Source organism: Rhinatrema bivittatum, chromosome 15 (genome assembly GCF_901001135.1).
Source record: "Rhinatrema bivittatum chromosome 15, aRhiBiv1.1, whole genome shotgun sequence".
In the NCBI taxonomy this organism is placed as follows: domain Eukaryota; kingdom Metazoa; phylum Chordata; class Amphibia; order Gymnophiona; family Rhinatrematidae; genus Rhinatrema; species Rhinatrema bivittatum.
Genome location: NC_042629.1, coordinates 19799237 through 19821667, shown reverse-complemented (window position 1 = coordinate 19821667; position 22431 = coordinate 19799237). Strand labels below are relative to the sequence as shown.

Genomic DNA, 22431 nt, shown 5'->3' with positions numbered 1-22431 from the left:
ATCAATCAAGCTCTCCCTTCGAAATAAGATTAAGATTGGGAATTGGGTTTGGAACGTTATCTGTTTGAAGGTGGGAGAAGAAGAACCAAACAATGCCGAGCCAACAAACCCTGCAGCTTTTCAAATCACAGTGGTTCTTCACGAACATTAGATGAGTCATCACCAATATCTACAGCTTTGGTTGACTGGTGAATGGGAAATATTCTTTCTTATTCAGAAGATGTTTGTTCAATACTGGCATTTTTTTAGAATATTGTCATAGAAGGAAAGTCCCTTTTGTTTAAAATTTGATCGGGATGTTTTTGAGTGGCTTTCTATATCCATCATAACAGATTCTACCCCAAGACAAAAACCACACTGACCCAAATTATATTCCATACAACTACCAAATGCAGGAACAGGACTCCCCTCATCCCCATCACACTACAGTGAGCAGTCATTTCCAGGTAACTAATAACAAACTTTGGGCTGGATTTTCTACATTCGCAGAACTTAGAAAATCTGGTGGTCACAAGGGGCGGTGCGATCGCTGCCGGCGTCGCGCTGAATAAGTACACCATAAAAGGTGTAGTTATTGGGCGCGAAATAGGCAGTGAAAAGGCTCCTTACCTTTTCACTGTCCGTGCCGTCCTCGCAGAGTTGGCCCCGTGACGCCCCGACTCCTCCTCTTCCAGGGCCAACTGCGCCCCGATGTAGGTAGCGCAGGCGTGCGCTACCTTCGCTAGCTATCGCAGGCTTGTGCTGTTAGCGCAAGCCTGCAATAGCCTTAGAAAATAAGGCCCTTGGTGAGTACTAGATCATTAGCAACTCCTCCTCCCAGTTTAAACTGTAAAGTACATAAGAACATAAGAAACTGCCATACTGGGTCAGACCAAGGGTCCATCAAGCCCTGCATCCTCTTTCCAATAGTGACCAAACCAGGCTACAAGAACCTGGCAAGTACCCAAACACTAAGTAGATCCCATGCTACTGATGTCAGTAATAGCAGTGGCTATTCCCCAAGTCAACTTGATTAATATCAGTTAATGGACTTCTCCAAACCTTTTTCAAACCCAGCTACACAAACTGCACTAACCACATCCTCTGGCAGCAAATTCCAGAGCTGAGCTGTGCGTTGAGTGAAAAATAATTTTCTTTGATTAGTTTTAAATGTGCTACTTGCTAACTTCATGGAGTGTTCCCTAGTACTTCTATTATCCAAAAGAGTAAATAATCGATTGACATCTACCCATTCTAGATCTCTCATGATTTTAAAGACCTCTATCATATTCCCTCTCAGTCGTCTCTTCTCCAAGCTGAACAGCCCTAGCCTCTAGCCTTTCCTCATAGGGAAGCTGTTCCATCCCCTTTACCATTTTGGTCATCCTTTTCTCTATCTTCTGCAACTATATCTTTTTTGAGGTGCGGTGATCAGAATTGTACTTAAGGTGCAGTCTCACCATGGAGTGATTAAGGCATCAAGGCTACATATCCTAGAATTTAATGAGATTAGGAAAAATAATAATCACATTAAGTATCATGAGATCCATATTCAGATACAGTCTGGCTAGCAAAGTTAGCTGGATGAACTTATCTGGCTAACTTTGGAGAATTATTTAATAGTGAAACTGCACTATTGCATATAGCTGTCTATCAAAGTTAGCTTCCTAATTATAGCCGCCTAATTTTAGGACAGCTCTTTGGCCTGACCAAACTTACTGCCTGATGAATACTAGATGAATCAGGCCCTTAGCTGGCTAAGTCATCCTGCTAACTCTGAATATTGGTGTTAGCCAGTTAAGGTAGACCTAGATTCATCATTTTACTATAAATTTTGCATGAATAGCACCTGTGATTAAAAAAAAAAGGGGGGGGGGGGCATGGTTAGATTAATTTTTGAGATATCACTGCTTTGCATAGGTATTTTACCACAACGCAAGTGAAATTTATCACACCTGTGGTAGTCAACTATTTATATCACTAAAGACGGATCAACTAGTAACTTGTGGTGAGGTTTTGGTGGTGACCTAGGGTTTGGGAGGCAGTTTTACATGCACAGTCAGAGATACAAACAGCACAGTACACACAAGTGAAGATCTGATGTGATTTGGCGTGAGAAAAGATACACAAAGGCGGCTAGAAGTTAGCCAGATATGTGCCCAAATATTAATTGAGCTAAATACAAAAAAGGGATCCACAATATTAATAGCTCATAATACCACTCCTAAAATATGTTTTATAATATTATTTTTATAATTAATTTTTTATTTTAAGTATTATTGTAGAAAAAAATCACATCAGCAAGCCTGACGATGTGCCTTGTATCCTTAAAAGGCCGTCCGGACTACTCAATCATTTGCGGTTTCACATTATAGATTTCTCAAAATTTTTAAATGTTTAGATTTTCAACAAATTCTTATTGCTCTGACAGTCATTTGAAAACTAAGAAAATATATCCCTTATACTAAGAGCAATAAGAATTTGTTAAAATCTAAACATTAAAATATAATGTGAAATCGCAAATGATTGAGTAGTCTGGACGGCCTTTTAAGGATATAAGGCACGTCGTCAGGCTTGCTGATGCGATTTTTTCTACAATAATACTTTAAATAAAAAATTTATTATAAAAATAATATTATAAAAAAATTTGGGGGAGTGGTATTATGAGCTATTAATATTGTGGATCCCCTTTTTTGTATTTTGTTGTGATTGCGTGGGGATCTTAGTTGCTCTTTTTTTGGGTTGTTAACTTCTGAGTTAGCCAGCTAAATGCCTTTGAATATGGACCTCCAGGAGATCAACTCAGTCTTGTCTTCCTGACATGGGGCCATCTCGTAGCCCTACTCAACACAAAACCAGTATGCCTGCTACTGATAACCCCAGGGTTTACAGCATCACATATTTTTCTTACTAGCGTGTCATGTTGAATCAGAAGCCTTGGCGCATGGAACTTTAGTACTGGTTCTAGCATTCCTCTGCATGACTCAGCTACATAATCCCCCCTTTGAACAATAAATACTATACAGCTAAAAAAGCAAGGACTGCCATATCTTTTACTGACCATTCTGTCAATCTATGAGGCAATAATATCCCTACTTGGCCTTACAGACAAAATGTTAAATAATTGTGACTTTATCTGCCTTTGCCTTGGATACAAGTTAAGTTGGGTAAAATATAATAGCATTGACAAGCCATCTCCCTCTCATTTAGGGGCTTTAGTACAAACCAAATACCAAAATGAGGAGTAATTACAGCACTGTCTGATGATACAGGAGAAGTCCTGAGTTATGAGTTCAGGAACTCACTCTGTGATCTTGGGTACATCTTCTAATCTCCCTGTGCCTCCAGGATCCAGTTGAAAACAAGGCATTTGTCTTAATCTGGGTTTTCTAGACCACAAAAGATCTTTCTGTATATAATTTACTGTCTGAATGCTGGTCACTCTGCATGTCATGCTCCAAAAACCATTCTTACATTGGGTTCTTGGGAGATTTAACAAATAATTTCATTTCCTTAGGGTCTACTCTCAGTATCCAACCAAAACTGTCCATTAACCTTAATTAAACACAATATAGGCAATGTTCTATGTTTCCCATTGGTGTGCACATGTATACATGTGAAAAACATGATTTGGAACATTGTCTGGCCTCGGGGCAATGCAACTGTGTGCACTTTTACCCATGCAAAATGTGTGTGTCTTTTCTAACTGCAGCTGACAAAAGTTGGGCGGGAGAGAGAGAGAAGGAGAGATTCCAATATGTAACTTTACTATTTATACCACTGTAAGAGGGGGCACTTTTAACTCAGGGTGTGGTTTGGGGGGGCTTCAGAATTACATATACAGTCAGAGGTATGAAACAGCAGAGTTGACATCACTGAAGGTTTTCTGTCATTTGGAGCGACAAAAGGTAAAAGAGGAGTTAATTTGTACAATGTACTCCCTACCCAGCTTGATGCACTCTCTATCTAGTTTCAGTCATGCTATAGAGAGTACATTGTACAAATCAATTCCTCTTTTACCTTTCGTCACGCCAAATGACAGAAAATCTTCAGTGATGTCAACTCTGCAGTTCATACCGACTATGTATGTAAAACTGCCCCCCCCTCAAACCCCATCCTGAGTTAAAGTGCCCCCTCTTACAGTGGAATAAATAGTAAAGTTACATATTGGTGCCACTCACTCCCGCATCTATGGTGGATTAATCCAGCTTGTGGAAATTACCTATGCAGGAGCAGGGAAATTAGCCTATCCATATCCCCTTTTTTTTTTATTTTATTGCAGGCGCTATTTCCTCTATATTTATAGCATTTTGATAAATCTAGGCCTAAGATGGTAACTTCCAGACCAGCGCATGGGCACACATTGGTACATGTGCATCAGCGCACTCCTAGGGATGCAATTTTATAACTTGTGTGAATGTTTATAAAACAGCCTGGACGCACGGACATGTGTGCCTAATTTTAAATAGGCGCAGGTCTGGCTGCACAAATCCCACTTCTACCATGTAAGTTTGGAGATTTTAAAAGGGACGTATGCCCACACCATTGCCAGTTCCACCCAGACCCTTAAACCCCCTCAGATAAAATTTGTTAAACTTACCCCTTGTCCCTAGCAGAAGTAAACTTACACGGCACTGGATCTGGGTGCGCACCAGGCGCATAATTATGTCCACGCACATCTCTTGGTCACGCCCACCCAAGCTATGCTCACACCACGTCCCTTTATGAACCAGAGTGAGATATGCATGCACAGGAGTTCTAGTGGCTTTTAAAATATGGTGGGCATGACTTGTGCACACATCTCCCAATGGTGTGCGCCAGGCTTTTAAAATTCACCTTTCAGTGGATACTTAAGGGAAAAGAAGGTGAAGTGACTTTCCAAAGGTCACAAAGTGTGAATGGGAGATGGAGAATTTGTAGCCTAATCTCCTGGTTCCCAGATCACTACAGTAGCCATCAGGCCAACCCTTCTCCCTGACCATTCCAGAGGTGCCAGTTCATATGTTCCAGAAGTAATAAACTGTAAAACATGTCAGGCTCCTGCTAAGCACAAAGGACTATAAAAGTAATATTGTAAATAGAGAGAACAAAGAAGACCGACAATGTGGCTATTAATAAAGTTGATCCCCAGGCTCCTCTATCTAAAGCAGGAGAGCAGTGCTGGCCCCTCACTCTAGAACACAGCAGATACACACAAGCTCTCCCCACGACCTCCCCGAAATAAAAATGGGCTGAGGTTTATCGCAGCAGGGTGGCACCTTAATGGGCAGTAGGAGTCCCCAGGTCACCCAGGGGTTTTTCACTCTGCTATGAAGGAAGAGTTATGAAAGCAGTCATGTGTCACTACTTTCCCCAATGATGGGCATACACGGAGGTGCAGCATGAATTTAAGGCAACCTAAATCTAAAAAAGGAGACTTGATTCACACGTTCTCCCTCCCCCCCCCCCAAAAAAAAAAATCTTCAATTGCTCACCTCCATCAAAGAAAACTGGGAAATCACTCTAAGGAATTGTTTATTGGAAATAAAAGGATAAGCTTTCAAATGTATAGCACAGAAATCAAGGTCAAGTAGCACATTAAAAACTAATCGGAGAAAGTTCTTTTTCACTCAACGCACAATTAAGCTCTGGAATTTGTTGCCAGAGGAAGTGGTTAGTGCAGTTAGTGTAGCTGGGTTTAAAAAAGGATTGGATTAATCCAAAACTGCTATTAATCAAGTTGAGTTACAAAATAGCCACTATTACTAGCAACAGTAACATGGAATAGACTTAGTACTTGCCAGGTGCTTATGGCCTGGATTGGCCACTGTTGGAAACAGGATGCTGGGCTTGATGGACCCTTGGTCTGACCCAGTATAGCAATTTCCTATGTTCTTATAAATTGTCTGCAAACAGGCATTGGATTAAGGTTGCCAACTGGCTCCACATTTTCAGGACAGCTTGATCCGGTCCTGGTTTTACTCTCCTGCATGCGGGTACTTATAGTCTTGATTTTCTGAGGGAAATCAGAATAAAGCCCAGCATGCAATGGAGTAAAAACCAGGACTGGATCAATCAGTCCTGAACATCTGGAGCCAGTTGGCAACCCTTCGTGGCATGTTTCAACTCCTCTAGGCTCCAGTTGAAATCTTTTCACCTCTGGGACAAACACAAACAGTCAACCATCCAGGTCAGGAGTACTCAATTCAGCACACTGGAGGAGGAGGAGGATGTGCTTCGCTGATCCACTGACTGAAAACTGTAATTACTGTATATGCTAATCAAGAAATGTATTAAACCCTCCCTTCCTCAGGTCCAAACACAAGTAGCTCCCAGCAAAAGGTGGCTAAACATACAAGTTAAAAGCATAGCAAAAAAAGCATGGCAGCCAAAGCAAGGAGCACAGTGAGCTTCACTATTTTCCAAGCAGGCGCCACTTTGTCAAAAAAAAAGAAGAAAAAACCTTCAATATGAGAGCCAGAACCAGGTGCCATGGGCTGAGGGGGGTTTCCTTTGCGATGATATGCGAACTCGGCTGCTCGGCCAGAGCCACTTACTCACTCTCTCAACGCCCCCCCCCAATACCACTCTCCTCACCCATCCCAGCCAATCTCAACCCCCAGTCAGCCTCCCCACTCCCGCACCGACGGCTCTCTCCCCACTTTTCCCATCACCACCACGTGGATCCTGAATTCCTGTGCTCATCTCACAGCAGTAGTGTGCAGTCAGGGCCTTCAAGGGATTTACTGAAGCCCCAGTCCTAATCAATTTTCTTTTTTTTTTTTTTACTTTTGCATTTCATATTTCAGCTGCAGTTTGCTTCTCAGTGCTGTGCCCAGAGGGGACAATGGAAATAGCAGCCTCTGCCCGGGTTCCCCAATTTCCAATAGGGCTGCGAGCTATCCAATGTTCCCTGTTTTGTACAATGTGCAGTCGAGTAGAGGAAGGGAAGGAAACTGGGGGTCGGAGACTGCACCCCCTGCCTCCCATTGGCCCTTGTGGCTCCCGCATTACTTTCTCTGCACAGACTCAGAAAGAAGGCAGGAGAGAGGTACATGCAGTGGCGGTTTATGGAGCCGCTGCTGCCACCTCTACTACCATCTCCTTCTCCTACTTTGGTTCGGCAGCCCAGCCTGAAAGAACAGCCACCTCCCACTGCCACTGCTTTGTGGCGGACCCGGCTCGGTGCCTCCCACTGCCATCTCATCCATGACCCAGGCTGCGTGGCCTGCCCAAAGGAGAGAGAGTGCTGCCACCCCCTGCTGCCATCTCCTCTGACAGGCCCGAAGAAGAGATATGAAACCAGTAACGAGGGAGGCACTGTAGCCTGGGAGATGGGAGAAGTGGGGAGATGAGGATGCTCATATTCCTGGGCAGGGAAGTGGGGAGGTAGAGAGGAAAGACTGCTGGGAAAAAGGTCAAGGGATGATGGGCTGAGACTGGGGTGAGGAGCCTAGGAGAGAGGAATTCAGAGGGATGGTGGGAAGAGGGTGGGAGAGAGGGGGCTGGGGAAGAAAGGGGGTTCAGGGGCATGCTGAGCAGAGAGTGGAGGGAGAGCGTGCTCACGGGGATGTTTAGCAAGAGAGGCGGGGAGGGGCAGTCAGGGAGGTGCTGGGCAGAGGAGAGGGATGAGAGGCTCACCAGCATATAGGACGGGTGGGGGAAGGGGCCAGCAGTGTTGGGGAGTGCTTAGATTTCTATTTTCCCAGCATTGTACTGTGCAGTCTGACCTTGGGGTTTCCAGTTCACTTTTTGTTTGCACGTTTCTATTCCAAATTTGTGCTCCCTTATTCTGCATTTGGTCTGTATGTGCAACTGAGGTGAGGGATTCTGCTACTGTATGGTTCCTGGGTAGAGGTCTACAGCAATTCGGCTTTTTATGTTTTCAAAAGGAGATATATTGGTCTTTTAGGGCCTAATGCAATATGTTCAGGGCTGCTCTTTCCTGGGTAGGGTTTTTGCTGTTTGAGTCCTGGGAGTTAGTGTTGTTTTGATATGGCAGATTTGTCTCTTGGGGTAAAGTGTATGTGAGTTATTGAGACAATATAGGACCGGCATCTTTAGATGCGAATGTTTCTAAGAAGAGACCTATGTAGGTTTTGTGCAATATTTTTAGGTACAGGCTTTTCTTATTTTAAAAATATTTTTAGGTAGCTTTGTTCTGTTTCCCTGATAGATGTGTATGGGTGCTTTACAGCCTGAGGTTATATTTACAGTGCTGCCTTTTCATAGGTAGGGCTGTTGTTTGTTGGCAGTTAGTGCTCTTTTGGGTTTACTATATTTGAATTGTTTATTCATGGCTTTTGAGGGCCAAACCCACACCCAATATATGTTACAATAGGTCAAATGCCATATGGATTCTTGGGGAGAGGGAATTGAGGAAACCAGATTGCTAGAGACCTGGAGGGAGCGAGACTGCCTATGACTGGAGTGGGGGGGCTGAGAGAGAGAGAGAGCGAGACTGGATCCCCTACTATAAATGTCACGACGTGCCGCCGTCTCACAGTCTCGCGAGATCTGCATAGACACTGGGGCACCGCACTGGCGCTGGAAGAAAAGAGGACGGCTGAAGCAGCCAGCCTGCCTGCAAGGAGTGCTACCACTGGCTTCCAGGCCTTACCAGCGGGGGAAATGTTTGGGTCAATTCCCAAGTCACTATCTGTATCTGGGATGGAAACAAACTGATACTGCCAGATGTAACTCAAAAAGGTAGGGTCCTTTCTAGCCCTTCAGACTCGTCAGTCACTCTATTCTTCTACAGAAAAGAGACAGAAACTGGAATTCATATTACAGGGATAAAATATCATCTCCTCTGAAAGCACATCTGTACTTTACAAGAATAATAATTAGAATAAAGCAACTGCTTAAACAACAAAAAAAAGGAGCCTTCCAATCCAAAGGGAGCCTCATTTATAAAGAATCCGAGGCATCAGTTTTCTGGGAAAGAAAATGCAAACTGGAGCAGCAGTAAAATATTTCTATTAATCCTTAAATTATGAACATCTGTGTTTAAAGTTTACCAGAAAGAGAAAATAATCAGGCAACACTTCAAACACCCTTCCCTAAGATCACAGCTCTGAAAGCTGTTAAAAATTGCACTTTACACCTTGAGGAGAAAATTCTTAATTTTTTTTTTTTTTTAAACAAAAGTTTTTTTGCTTTTGTTTCATGATCCTGTCCCCAGCTGGGAGCCTCTAACATTATTATGACATAAAAACGAGGTTTATTTTCGGAACCCTGTATCACGTTCATGCCCAATTCATCTTCCCCTTCCTTCCAGGCCCCATTCTCAGTTGGTCACAATGTGAGGTTCAAGAAGGAAGCCCGGCTTCACCCCCGCTGTGCTCCCCAGCGCTCACCCCTGTAAATCTGCGGCCCCAGAGCCCACATTCTAATTCTCAACGTGCATTGCTGGGTCCTTCTGCCTCCTTCCCGTCCTAACTATAAAATAAACTGTACCACAGCACTCCCTCTCCTCAAGCAGAAACGGTTTCATCCGCTTATGCCATCCCCTCCTCCCCATCCATGACACCACTCAGGTCTCCTCTGGGCTGCAATGCAAGGGTTTGTGTACAGGTGTCACTGTCCAGCTCTCACCATACCGGGCTGCTTCTCTGGTACTTCTCTTTCCCCTGCAGCGGCCGAGTTTCCCCCCCCTCAGCCTGTGCCTGCACACTGGGCCTTTCCCAGCATCCCCTTTCGGAATCCCTGAGGGTGGGGCCATGCTCCGGGCCTACAACAGGTTGAGCCTGCCTCCCTTTCAGCCACTGTGTGGCCTCACAAGCAGGGTACTGGCCTCTGACCAGGTGGACCCCTGTTTAAAGTCTGCCGCACACCTTGACAGTATGAAAGGCCAGTGCAGAAAATGAGCCCTGATGTCAACAATGAGACAGTTTCTTATCACAACAGAGTTCAACATAAAGAAAGATGCTCACCAGCTGCACGAACAAATAAAAGCGTTTTCTGCAGAAAGCAAAACCTAGACTCTGATCTGACCTACTTCTGTAAAGGACAGTGTTACAAATATTTAACACTCAAAATATCTATACAATTAAATGATTGTACAGCTGGGCACCACAAAACACACATCTCTCACTTATATGCAGTATAGCCTTATTTATTCTGTTCACTTTCTTCATGCATATTTTTCAACTACAACAAATAAAAAAAAAAAGCCACATGATTGGCAGCAAGGTTAATTTGCAAAGACTCATTATAAATGTGAACAGTAAGCAAAACACTTTATCATATTACAGCTCCCTAACCTATTAAAAACAGAATAAAGAAATCTTTAGTTCTCTTATGTTATTACATTCAAAAGTGATAGAATTGTGATTTAGTGATTCAGGCTTTGTATGAAACTCAATCTTTCAAAACCTTCATTCATTCCCCTGCCAGGTGTCTTGCATTCCCATAACTTAATTGCTCATCTGGGCCCTCCGCAGTTTTATAAATCAATAACATTTCTGTTCTATGCTCACAAGACCTCCTAAGTCAAACTGGTGCCTGGCTATTTCTCTGGGACCCTCAGACAAGAGCTGGCTAATTCTTCTGCATGTTGTATGTTGCACCGTGTTGAAGCATTCCAGATGTGGCTAAATCCCGTGTCACGTCAACAGACAGAAGATCCTATTTGTCATGGCAGGAAAGGCCGCAAGTCAGATGCGAGGGGGGAAGTGGCACAAGCAAACACATGAAAGTCACCAGGAACATTTTAGTACAAATCCTTACACACACACACACTACTGTGACCATCTACCTAAGGGAAAGAAAGAATGCAAAAAGTCATTAATAAAATCTTGACCAACCAAAGCAAGAAAACAAGAAATGTTTTAAAAGCTCAAGATTACATAAGGAAAAAATAAAGCAATCCGAGTTTCTTGCTATCAGAATGGGAAAATTATGGCTAATGGATCATAGCCTGGTAAGCTTCTTGAAGCTGGTAGATGTGGTACCTCAGAAAAAAGACCAAGATAAAGAAGCCAACGCCCATCAAGAAAAAATGTGATGTGTGTACCTGTGTGTGTAAATGTGTAAGATTAGTTTATATCAATACCTAAATAAGCAGCAGGAACTAGGCGCAGCTTGGCAACACAAGGGAGGTAATTTTCAAAATGTAACATACTATCCTAATAATTTGCAAAAGCTCATTTATGTGTGTAAATGTAACCTACTATCGTAATAATTTGCAAAAGCTCATTTATGTGTGTAAATGTATCCTACTATCGTAATAATTTGCAAAAGCTCATTTATGTGTGTAAATGTATCCTACTATCGTAATAATTTGCAAAAGCTCATTTATGTGTGTAAATGTATCCTATCATAATATTTTGCAAAAGCTTATTTATGTGTGTAAATGTATCCTACTATCCTAATAATTTGCAAAAGCTCATTTATGTGTGTAAATGTAACCTATCGTAATAATTTGCAAAAGCTCATTTATGTGTGTAAATGTATCCTACTATCATAATAATTTGCAAAAGCTTATTTATGTGTGTAAATGTAACATACTATCCTAATAATTTGCAAAAGCTCATTTATGTGTGTATAGTATATTTACACATGTAAAACGCAGCCTTAGGAATGCAAATCCTTTTGAAAATTGCCCCAAGTGATGGTAATGCAGAGAAGAGTCAGAATGAAGGATGCCAAAAGGAGAGGTGGGTGCCAGGGATGCTCGTAGTTCACTGAGGACTAAGCCTGGCAGCCATAAATGCCCACTCCCTCCCAACCTCACAATTAAACAAATGCGCACACTGATTTCTTTAACAAAAGCAGATAATGGACACATAGTGGGCTGCAGCTTTATTAGGAACAGATGGATGAAATAGAAAGCAAACATAGCCAAATCAATCTCACCTAAGCCTTCACAACTTTCTACCCCCTTAAACTGGTTAATTTCTGATGAGATCATCTGGTGCAGCCCCTGGATCTTTCCAGGCCACACTGATCTAACTGACGGCATCATGGCAGTCACCCCATAGTTGCATCCCAGCCTGTCTGGCAACCAGGTGCCTGATACCCTGCAAGAGATTCAGTCTTGCACTCTTTGTATCGATCTTTGATGTTCTGTCCTTCTGTATCTAGCCAGCCCCTTCCCCCATCCCCCACTAGGTTCTAATAGCTCAGGTATCCCACCCCTCTCCCCCAGCTGTGACGTATACCCTACTTCCAGCCTCGCTATACTTTACCCTCCGGTGGGAGAGTGCCTGGCAGATGGGAGAAACTCTTGACTCTCATCTGCTTTATGGTCCCACTCAAACCATAACCTCAACTGCCCCATTGTCCATCCAGCTCCCATGGGGGAAACTGGTTCTCCAGCTACCACGAGATTCAGTGCATGGCAGCCTGGGTTATACATGCCCTCCCTGACACAGGCAGCATGGGTGTGTGTGTGTGTGGGGGGGGGGGGGGGGGTGTCTCATTTCTTCCCCCAAAACAATGGCAAAACAAAAGACAAAGTAAAATGTTCACTTAATACCGGTTATCACCTAGTCTGTAAGCTCTTCAAGGGAAGAACTATGCTTGGATTGCTTGTGCTAATTATTTGTTTATTGCATCATTGATTTATCTGTCTCTGTTTTGCACCTTGAAATTAATTCAGTCTTTGAAATGCTGTCCTGTTCAGAGTTAAGATGGCTCTCTGAAAAAACAAAACAAAACACATTGCTTCCTATACATTTTCTTACTCCTTGAATTCTAACGATTAGTTCTGCAAACTTCTAACATCGATTGTCAGGGAACATGAGTGGAACATCTCCTTGCCACAGATGCCGTCAGAGCACCAGCTGAATATCAAGAATATGGGGAAACCTTGTAGGGGATGCCAACAGAATAATCAAAAGGAAAAAATGCTACAGAGGTATAGTAATGGAGGGCAAGGAACAACCCAACGTGCACCACAAGGGGAGAATCAGACCTCACAATTATTAAGAAGCAGCAACAAATGTTTTATTCAAGTTTTAGTTGTTTAGATATTCACAACTTCTTCTTTGGGCACACATGAATACGCTGTGCTAGGGAGATAAGTCAGAATTTTAGAAAGTCAGGATCGGAATTTTAGAAAGTCAGGATCGGAAATGGCCTACAAAACCTCATGAGGTTTTGTAGGCCATTTCCCTGTCATAAGCTGAGGCCCACTGTACCTAAATTACCCCAGAAGAACATTTATTTAATGTGCTCTAATACCTTAAAAGCATTCCATGACAACTAAGTTTCTATGGTTGTATGTAGCTGCCAATAACATAGCAGAGGAAGAAGAGAAAATAAAGATGGATAAAAAAAAAAGTCAGGATTCTGAATTGCTATTCTGAACTAAAGGTATGCATGGGAAAAATGATTACTACCTTTTCCGTTTTATTTATCAATATGTTTCTGCATTTTAGCATGCACAAAATCATTCAACATATGCTAAAAACAGTTTAGCATGCGCTAAAATGCAAAACAAAATAAAAATGTGAGGCATAACAACATGAAACAAAACTTTAAAAGTTGTCAGTGTTTTAACCAACTTCACACCCTATCTTCTCCAAAACTAATGTATTTACGATAGGGGATCCAAGATCACTCAAAGCAGATTCAGTGAAATCACAGAGAGAGAATCATAAAAAATAATGCAGATATTTGAATTTGGAGGCAAGCTAAGGTCAGTCCTCAGTCTCAACTAGCCCTACAGGATGTAAATTGAAAAATATGCACAATGGAAATTTGCTACAATTGCCTTTTTATCCCCACTATACATTTCTCTCGAGTTATAAGCCTTCCCCTTACTCATATCTCACTCAGCGCTAATCATGCATATTTTATAAACACACACAGAGCAGAGATTCAGGGGAAATCCCAAATCAAATCTTTTTGCCTAAGCTGCCAATGAAAGTGTTTAGCCAAACACTTTCCTGGTTGCACATTAATGACAAAACCATTTTCTCCAAAGCACGTGCCCACTGGATCAGCATGGCAGCATTCCTGTTCTTCTGGCGACCCTCCTGACTTGTCAGAGCTGCCCTTAACAAAGAGACCCATAGTTTGAGAGAGAAACTGCAATATAAAAAATCCAAAAGCAACAAAGCAGGAAAAATAAATAAATACATAAATAAATAAACCCTTGCACGCCTGAAAACAGGAGCACTGTGGTCTTGCTACCTCCTCTGTTTTTTCCCTGGATTAATAAGAGGCATCACAACCTACACAATGATTTGGCAAGCATGGCGACAGCCAACACATGCTCTTGGATGCTCCATCACTTGTGAATTAACAGGTCATCACTAACATGAGGACAGATGATATCACGTCTGACAAGCCATATGCAAAGTATTTATTCAGGACAAGACACTGAGGTGGGAGGATTTCCCTTAGTCCAATGCTTTGTATACCTGGTCTCTACTGTCTGTGTAGAGCAGTAGGCACCAGGTATACATAATAAGCAAGATGTTTCAAATATAAAATACAATTATTTTTGTTTTGTTTTTCTAAAGTTCAAATGGCCAATTAACATCAGCATTCAATGAATTCATTTTCTTTACTGGTGCTCCCAGGGAAGATGAGGGCACAGCAGAAAGGTGTTTGAGAGGTCATGTGTCTGGCTTCATTTCGTGACCTGTGAGTGTCTACCTGCATGCTATTTCTTAATGCAGAAATGCACAACCCGGAACAAAATGCCTTCAAAGCACCAATAGGGACCAAAATGCCTTCAAAGCACCAATAGGGACGAGCAATAAAGGCAAATTATCAGATCATGCAACTATCATTTGAAATATACTTTTATTTTTCCCAACACTGATAACTGAAGCTGTCCGATGGACATGGAAGCTGCGGGTTTGACTTGTTAGGGGTATGCCATATGCTTTGCAATTCTGAAAGATCTCTGCTACCTCTATTTTGGCCTAGCTTCATTTCTACAGGCATATATAAAAAATAAGCATAGAAATTATGTATGATATGGACAGTTGGATGAATATAGAAGATTAAGGACTGATGATTAAAATTTAGAAAGCTTGTGTTTACTTCATTGATTGTTTGTGCTTGAAGATCTAATAAAACAGATTTAAACATAAAATTTAGTAAGCCATTGATGCGAACATTCTTTAGCGGTTTCACATATGATGATCCTTTACTTTACAATAAGGTATTGTAAAAAATTGCTTCTAGAAGGTGATTAGGATATCTCTTTCGTCACGCTATTAATAAAAAGATTCAGGTTAGCTTGGCAGCACAGTCATAGGCTGATCACGCGGTTCCATAGGAGAAGGGCTAGCCTCAGTCTGACCTGGTTTTACCACATTGCGTCTTTGGACTGCTAGGTCCAGTTTGTGTAACTGATCTTTCCACGTACCCCACGCAGCTGTCTCAGGTTTCAAACATACTCACGCATGGGGGAAAATCCTGCCACGTTGGAATTCTCAACAAAAGAGCTCCAAATGAAACAGTTCCACAGTCTGCATTTTTTTTTAAATGTGTAATGCACCCTTAGGGGGGAAAAAATGTTTGACTATATGGGATATCAAATGAAAAAGCATATTTCCATAGAGAATTAAAGGTCCAGAAACTAGGCGATACTTTTATGCTTGACTAAATTCATGTATAAGTAGCTTTCATGCATAATTTATGCATAATTACAATGAATCCAAGACATCTTGGGAGAAGAAATTATTTCAGTCGTACAAAATATATTACTAAAGAGAGCAAAAAGCCATATCAGACAAATCAATGTTTGAGCATCAACCTCTATTTCTAGGTTTCTAACTTCAGAACTGCACGACTTCAGTCTTAGTTTAAACAATTACCTATACCAGATAGAGATGGCAGAAAATGCAAAGCGTTAACAGGTCCGGCTATCAGTAATACCCTATTAACATGGCCCTATCTTTCATCAATAGGCATGATAAAATGCCACAATAAAAGGAACCAAGCTCAAGCAGTGACTAATGGCTATTAAACCCATCTCCCCCTCCTTCAGTAATCTCTTTTTCCTCCATTTGTTATCACACACTGACACCTCACTTTACACATTTGAATAAACTTTCCCCTGGAGAAGGTGAATCAAAAATAATCTCCAAGCAATCTGAGGCTATAAATTAAACTTGGAAAGAGGGCCAAGGCTGACAGAAAGCAATTTCTGTCTCCCTCTTAAGTTTGTCCTATTTGCATCCATCCTGACAAAGTGCACTTAATCAACCAAACATTCAAAGCGCTATCTTATAGTTCTATTCCTTAAAGAAGAAAAAAAAACCAGCCTTGTTTATCCATGGTCTAAGCCACTCACCTGCCTTTGCTGGGTCCTGATCAGCACAGTTGGCCGATTTTAAGGAATAGCAGAAGCTTGAACAAGTACAAGGAGGGGAATAACATTTCTTCCTGTGAAATGTCTGCTTTTGTCCCGTTCATGCCCGTTTTTGTTTTTAATCCCTTGTAATATACACATATGTATGAGCATTCACTGATTTCAGATGCTTCTTAAAACCCAACACATCTTCAAGCTAATGAATAGTTTGTTCTAAACAGATCTTAATACTGGTGAAAAAAAAAAAAGGATCGAACCAAGTTGAAAAAGCTTTTGTCCTGGTAATGTGTAAGATCCCACTGCAGTCTGGGAGAAGGTAAATCACAAACTATATGTAACTACAAAAATCCACATTGTATTGATATATTAAACCAATTCCTTGTGTTTGGGGTGTACTTTTAAGTGGCACAGAAGAAAAGGACTGTCTTTCTCTAGTCTGGGGTGGATTAAGTGCTCAGAGCAGAGTCACACGATCCCTTCCCCAGGCTCTTGTGATGTACTTTCTGGCTAACATTAAGGGCTCGGCTAAACTCCATCTGTAAATAATATGCACTAACCCAGACTTTATATCCAAGAACTGACTGACTTGTTTGCTTGCTTGCTTATCTATCAAATCTATACAAGAAATTTTTGTGAGGGAGGGGGCATACAGCAAACTATTTTACTTGCGTCCCCCTGCTGAACGCTTTCCAGGACCATTAACATCCAGTCTAAACCCAACCAAGAAGCAAAACACTGCGCCCCCCCCCCAAATCACATCCCAGATTTCCGGCCGGTTCCTTATAATAAACTTTAATTACAACCTTGGGTTACATCAAACAAGGACTAAACAGCCAGGCAAGCTCCGGGAGCCGTGGACGTGATGAAGAAAGAAGTCCGGGATGCACTTCCAGCAGGGCACCAGAAGGCCAGCCACCCCCGCCCCAGCTGCTGCTGCTGCTGCCGCCCGCCGGCTCCGGGCTAGCCCGAGACCCCGGCGGGGAAAGTTGAATGCATTTACCTGACGCGAGGCAGATTATTCCACAGAGGAGATAAAAGTGAGCCAACTCGGCGATCATTGTATCCAGGTGGCTGCTGCACATCCTCTCCGGCCGGGCAGGGGAAATCCGCCCTGCAACTTGTAAATCCAGCGAGCCGGAGCGGCAGAAGGGCGGTGGCGGCGACTGCTGCGGGATTCCCGGGGCCGAGCAGGAGGAGGGGCCGGAGAGCACGTGGAGGGGGGAGCAAGCGAAAGGCAGTGCCCGCCGATCAGTGCTGCTGGCCCCGAGCCCCGGAGCTGGGGGCGCCGCACTCGCTGCTCGGGCAGCCCCAGCGTGCACACGCCAGCATCCTCCTCCTCCTGCTGCTGCTGCTGCTCCTCCCTGCTCTGATCCTCCCCCGGGCTGAGGCGATGGGGAGGGAGCAAGGGCTGCACCCCCAGCCACGGGATCCCCTTAATGGGGCCCCAGCCCTGCACAGACTGAGAGCTAGGCAGACATACATACATACACACATGTGCACACATAAATACATGTACACACAACACAGACTGAAAGCTAGGCACACATAAATACACACAATACATACATGTACATACATAACACAGACTGAGAGCTAGGCAGACATACATACATACACACATGTGCACACATAAATACATGTACACACAACACAGACTGAAAGCTAGGCACACATAAATACACACAATACATACATGTACATACATAACACAGACTGAGAGCTAGGCACACATAAATACACACAATACATACATAACACAGACTGAGAGCTAGGCAGACATACATACATACACACATACACACATGTGCACACATAAATACATGTACACACAACACAGACTGAAAGCTAGGCACACATAAATACACACAATACATACATGTACATACATAACACAGACTGAGAGCTAGGCACACATAAATACACACAATACATACATGTACATACATAACACAGACAGAGCTAGGCACACATAAATACACACAATACATACATGTACATACATAACACAGACTGAGAGCTAGGCACACAAATACAATACATGCATGTACACACATAACACAGACAGAGCTAGGCACACATAAATACATGTACACACAACACAGACTGAAAGCTAGGCACACATAAATACACACAATACATACATGTACATACATAACACAGACTGAGAGCTAGGCACACATAAATACAATACATACATGTACACACATAACACAGACTGAGAGCTAGGCACACATAAATACATGTACACACAACACAGACTGAGCGCTAGGCATACATAAATACACACAATACATACATGTACACACATAACAGACTGAGAGTCAGGCACTCATAATGCACACAGGCACTCAGACAGCCTGAGAGCTAGGCAGACATATATACACACAATACATACATGTACACACATAACACAGACAGAGCTAGGCATACATAAATACACACAATACATACATGTACACACATAACAGACAGAGTCAGGCACTCATAATGCACACAGGCACTCAGACAGACTGAGAGCTAGGCAGACATATATACACACATACATACATGTACACACAACACAGACTGAGAGCTAGGCACACATAAATACACACAATACATACATGTACACACAACACAGACTGAAAGCTAGGCACACATAAATACACACAATACATACATGTACATACATAACACAGACTGAGAGCTAGGCACACAAATACAATACATACATGTACACACATAACACAGACTGAGAGCTAGGCATACATAAATACACACAATACATACATGTACACACATAACAGACAGAGTCAGGCACTCATAATGCACACAGGCACTCAGACAGACTGAGAGCTAGGCAGACATATATACACACATACATACATGTACACACAACACAGACAGAGCTAGGCACACATAAATACACACAATACATACATGTACACACAACACAGACTGAGAGCTAGGCGCACAAATACAATACATACATGTACACCCATAACACAGACTGAGAGCTAGGCACACATACATACACACAATACATGCATGTACACAGATAACACAGAGACAGTGAAAGCCAGGCACACACAAATATGTACACACATTACATATATCATGCACACACTGAGCCAAGCACACATGCAAAAACAGCAATACACACAAACTGTGAGAGCTAAACGCACTCATACACACAGCTTCTGTCCCCCTGAACTCTTTTAAACTCCCAGATTGAAGTACCCCGTTAGGCAGCTAAGAAAGATCCAGGATGTCTCACTCCCTGGTGCTCTCCTCCCCAGGTTTTGCACTGGAACATCCTAAAGGGGGATTTGAAAAGGCTCCCGGGCTGCGTTTAATTGTCCTGCAGCGGCTTACGATCCTTAGCCACCCCGCAAGGAGTTTTCAGAATGGGGGGGAGAGAGGGAGAGTGGGAAGCCTGCAGTTTTTCTGAATTACTGGCAGGAAACTAGAACGATCTTTAGGCAGAGTGATTCCAGTAACGGAGAGCCCGGGTATATAAAATAAAAACTCATGCATACTCCATGAGACCTGTTCCCCTTCCAGTTCAAAACAAATAGAAACTGGGATCAGCATTATAATGTGGCGCCACATCCATTATCCTGCGGCTTCTACAGGTGGAAGGCTGGAAAGCGTGGAGCCTTTAGTTTCAGTTTTTCTTTTTCTCAGGGATTTCTTGGTGTTTATTGTACAGAACAAAAAAAGAAGGAAAAAAAGTTTTATTCCACTGAAGGAAAAAAGTTTTATTCCACTGATTTTCTCCCATTTTTGTTTGTTACAGTAAACACCGATAAATTCCTGAGAAAAATCAAAACTGAAAATGAAGGTCCCTAACAATAAAGTAAAATGTAGGGCGCATGCTAGTTTTGCGCCCTAAACAAGATTGGAAGATTAGACCCCCCCCCCCCCTTCCAATTGAAGCCTATGGAGCACAATTTTAGCTGGCAAAACAGTTGTTGATTTATAAGAGAGAAGCCAAAGAAAATAGGCACAGAGGTTCATTTTATAACTCTGCGCGAAGGGCCAAAGCAGGTGAGTAAAAAGTTCTTGCAAACTGTAGCCCGAAGTTTCAGAGTATTTATGTGTGTAAATCTGCTTTGAAAGTTAGGATTGGGGCAGGCTTACAGCGGTAATGTGGATTTTCCAAAGTGCACACACAAATGCTACAGCGCAGATGTCAAATGTGTGCGCATTCATTTACCCGTGCACTTTTCAAAATCTGCTTTAGTGGTATAAATGATTTTCCCGTCATCAAGTCCACCCCCCAATCACCTCTCTTTTTTTGCACATAAAATAATACACATATGAGTTACATGTGTATTTCTATTGCCCCCAGGGTTTTAGCCCAGTTATGTGCCTAAAACCTTTTGAAAATTCAGCCCTTCCTGTACAATTGCAAATTTAATTGTGATTATGATATTTATTTATTTATTCCGTCGTTCAGTTTGAATTACTGCCTGCTATATGTAAAAGAAGGCTCTCTAAGCAGTGCACAACAGCACTCGTGCTGCGCCTTTCACAGGTGCCTTGCTCGCCCACCCCTTGTCCTGGCTCTTCACTTTCTGCTCCATGCTGGTGTCTTTTTAATTGCCCAGAACTGTTCACAAAAAATTGCTAAGAAAGAGTGATTTGCAGCCTGCCAGGTCTGTCGAAATTTACCATAATCGAAGGAAATTTGATTTGATTTGCATTGCATTTTAGTTGTGTATTTTTCAAGAACTCTCTTAACATTTTCAAGTTGGAAGGTCCCAGTTTGACCATTTAACTCCAGCAGCTTCATCAACACTGGTGAAGACACACATTTTGGGTAAAATGTTTCAAAACAAGGATCTGGTCCCTTTGGGATGGATAAACCACATGTACTTTACAATTCTCTTAGGAAGGGAGGATCAAACAGATACCCTTGTAGGCATCGCTTCTTTATTCCATACATCATGCTCTCAAAATACGTTTTCATGTTTGAGGCAGAAACTAGAGACTTTTCTCCTCAAGGCAATGAATTACTTTCTATTGTTCAGTAAGGTTTTTCATGAAGGGAGAGGAAGTAGAGCTCAGTTCACCTAGGGCACTTTTGATTAAATTGCAATCATGTATGCAAAAGATTATTAATTAAGGAAATTAGTTAATCACATTCACAAGTGCTGAAAACCTCAAGATGCACTCAAGATGTACTATAACTATGTGAATGTTATTTATTATTTCTAGGACATTCTGGCAAGAGGTCAGAATTTCACCCGGAAGTTCTATGAATGTTAGAGGTAAACGCTCACCTTTCTCCCAAAGGTACAAGTCTGCCTATATATCCGCAAGGACAGTTTCAGGATCCTATAATGATTCTAAAAGTATGAACAGATTTGTCAACACTTCACCTTTGCCTTCATAAAAAGAGCATGTTATCTCTAGTTAATGACATCACGGTTAGCTTTGAAAAGCAGGCTGGGAAAACATAAGCTGCAATCGTTTGTTTCTTGCTGATAATATGTGAGTTCAATATGTAGGGGCAACCCAAATTCCATACCCATAGACCACGGATCCACGACTGTGCAGAAGGTCCAGTGGCTTGCAAAATACACATAGACAACAGCTCTTGCAATAAACCACTACTACTGTAATATGCTGACAGACCCTACATCCTGCAAATTTACTTCATAGAGCACATCCTTCCATGTGCAAATTTACCAAGGGAACAAACAGTCCACATGTAACTACTGGCCACAATATTCAACATTCTGAAATTGTAGCTTTGGAGGACAGAAGTTGTTGTAGAGAATGTAAGACCAATAAAGAAGACGAAAATTATTTTGTCACTCAGCTCATAGTTAAGTTCTGGAATTCATTGCCAGAGGATGCGGTTACAGCAGTTAGTTTAACTGGGTTTAAAACAGATTTGCATAAGTTCCTAGAGGAAAAATCCATAAACTGCTATTAATTAATAAGCAATAGTAGCTTGTGATTTATTTCATGCTTGGGTACTTGCCAGGCACTTGTGACTTGGATGGGCCACTGTTGGAAACAGGATGCTGGGCTTGTTGGATGCTTGGTCTGACCCAGTATGATTTCTCTTATGTTCTTAATTCCTCACACCCTGATCCTTCATAAGCTCGAGTTAGTGTGCTGCCTAGCTGGAGTGTTTCCTTGTTTTGTTCTGCCGTCATTTCTTTGAATATCATCTTTAAACTTCGTAATGCAGGGCCTGC

The 22431-nt window shown here is 42.3% G+C and overlaps 1 protein-coding gene across 6 annotated transcripts in view; it reads right to left on the bottom strand.

Moving 5' to 3' along the window:
- The window catches only part of ROBO1 (roundabout guidance receptor 1), a 1172418-nt gene that overhangs the window by 523740 nt on the left and 626247 nt on the right, over positions 1–22431 (bottom strand). Inside the window, exon 1 of one of the 6 annotated variants that reach the window (XM_029577788.1) lies at positions 17238–17584. The exons of the other annotated variants lie outside the window; for them this stretch is intronic. Within the exon in view, the coding sequence (XP_029433648.1) occupies positions 17238–17319 (82 nt within the window). The 5' untranslated portion in view covers positions 17320–17584. Of the gene's footprint in view, positions 1–17237; positions 17585–22431 lie in introns of those variants that run through there. 6 annotated transcript variants of the gene reach the window in all.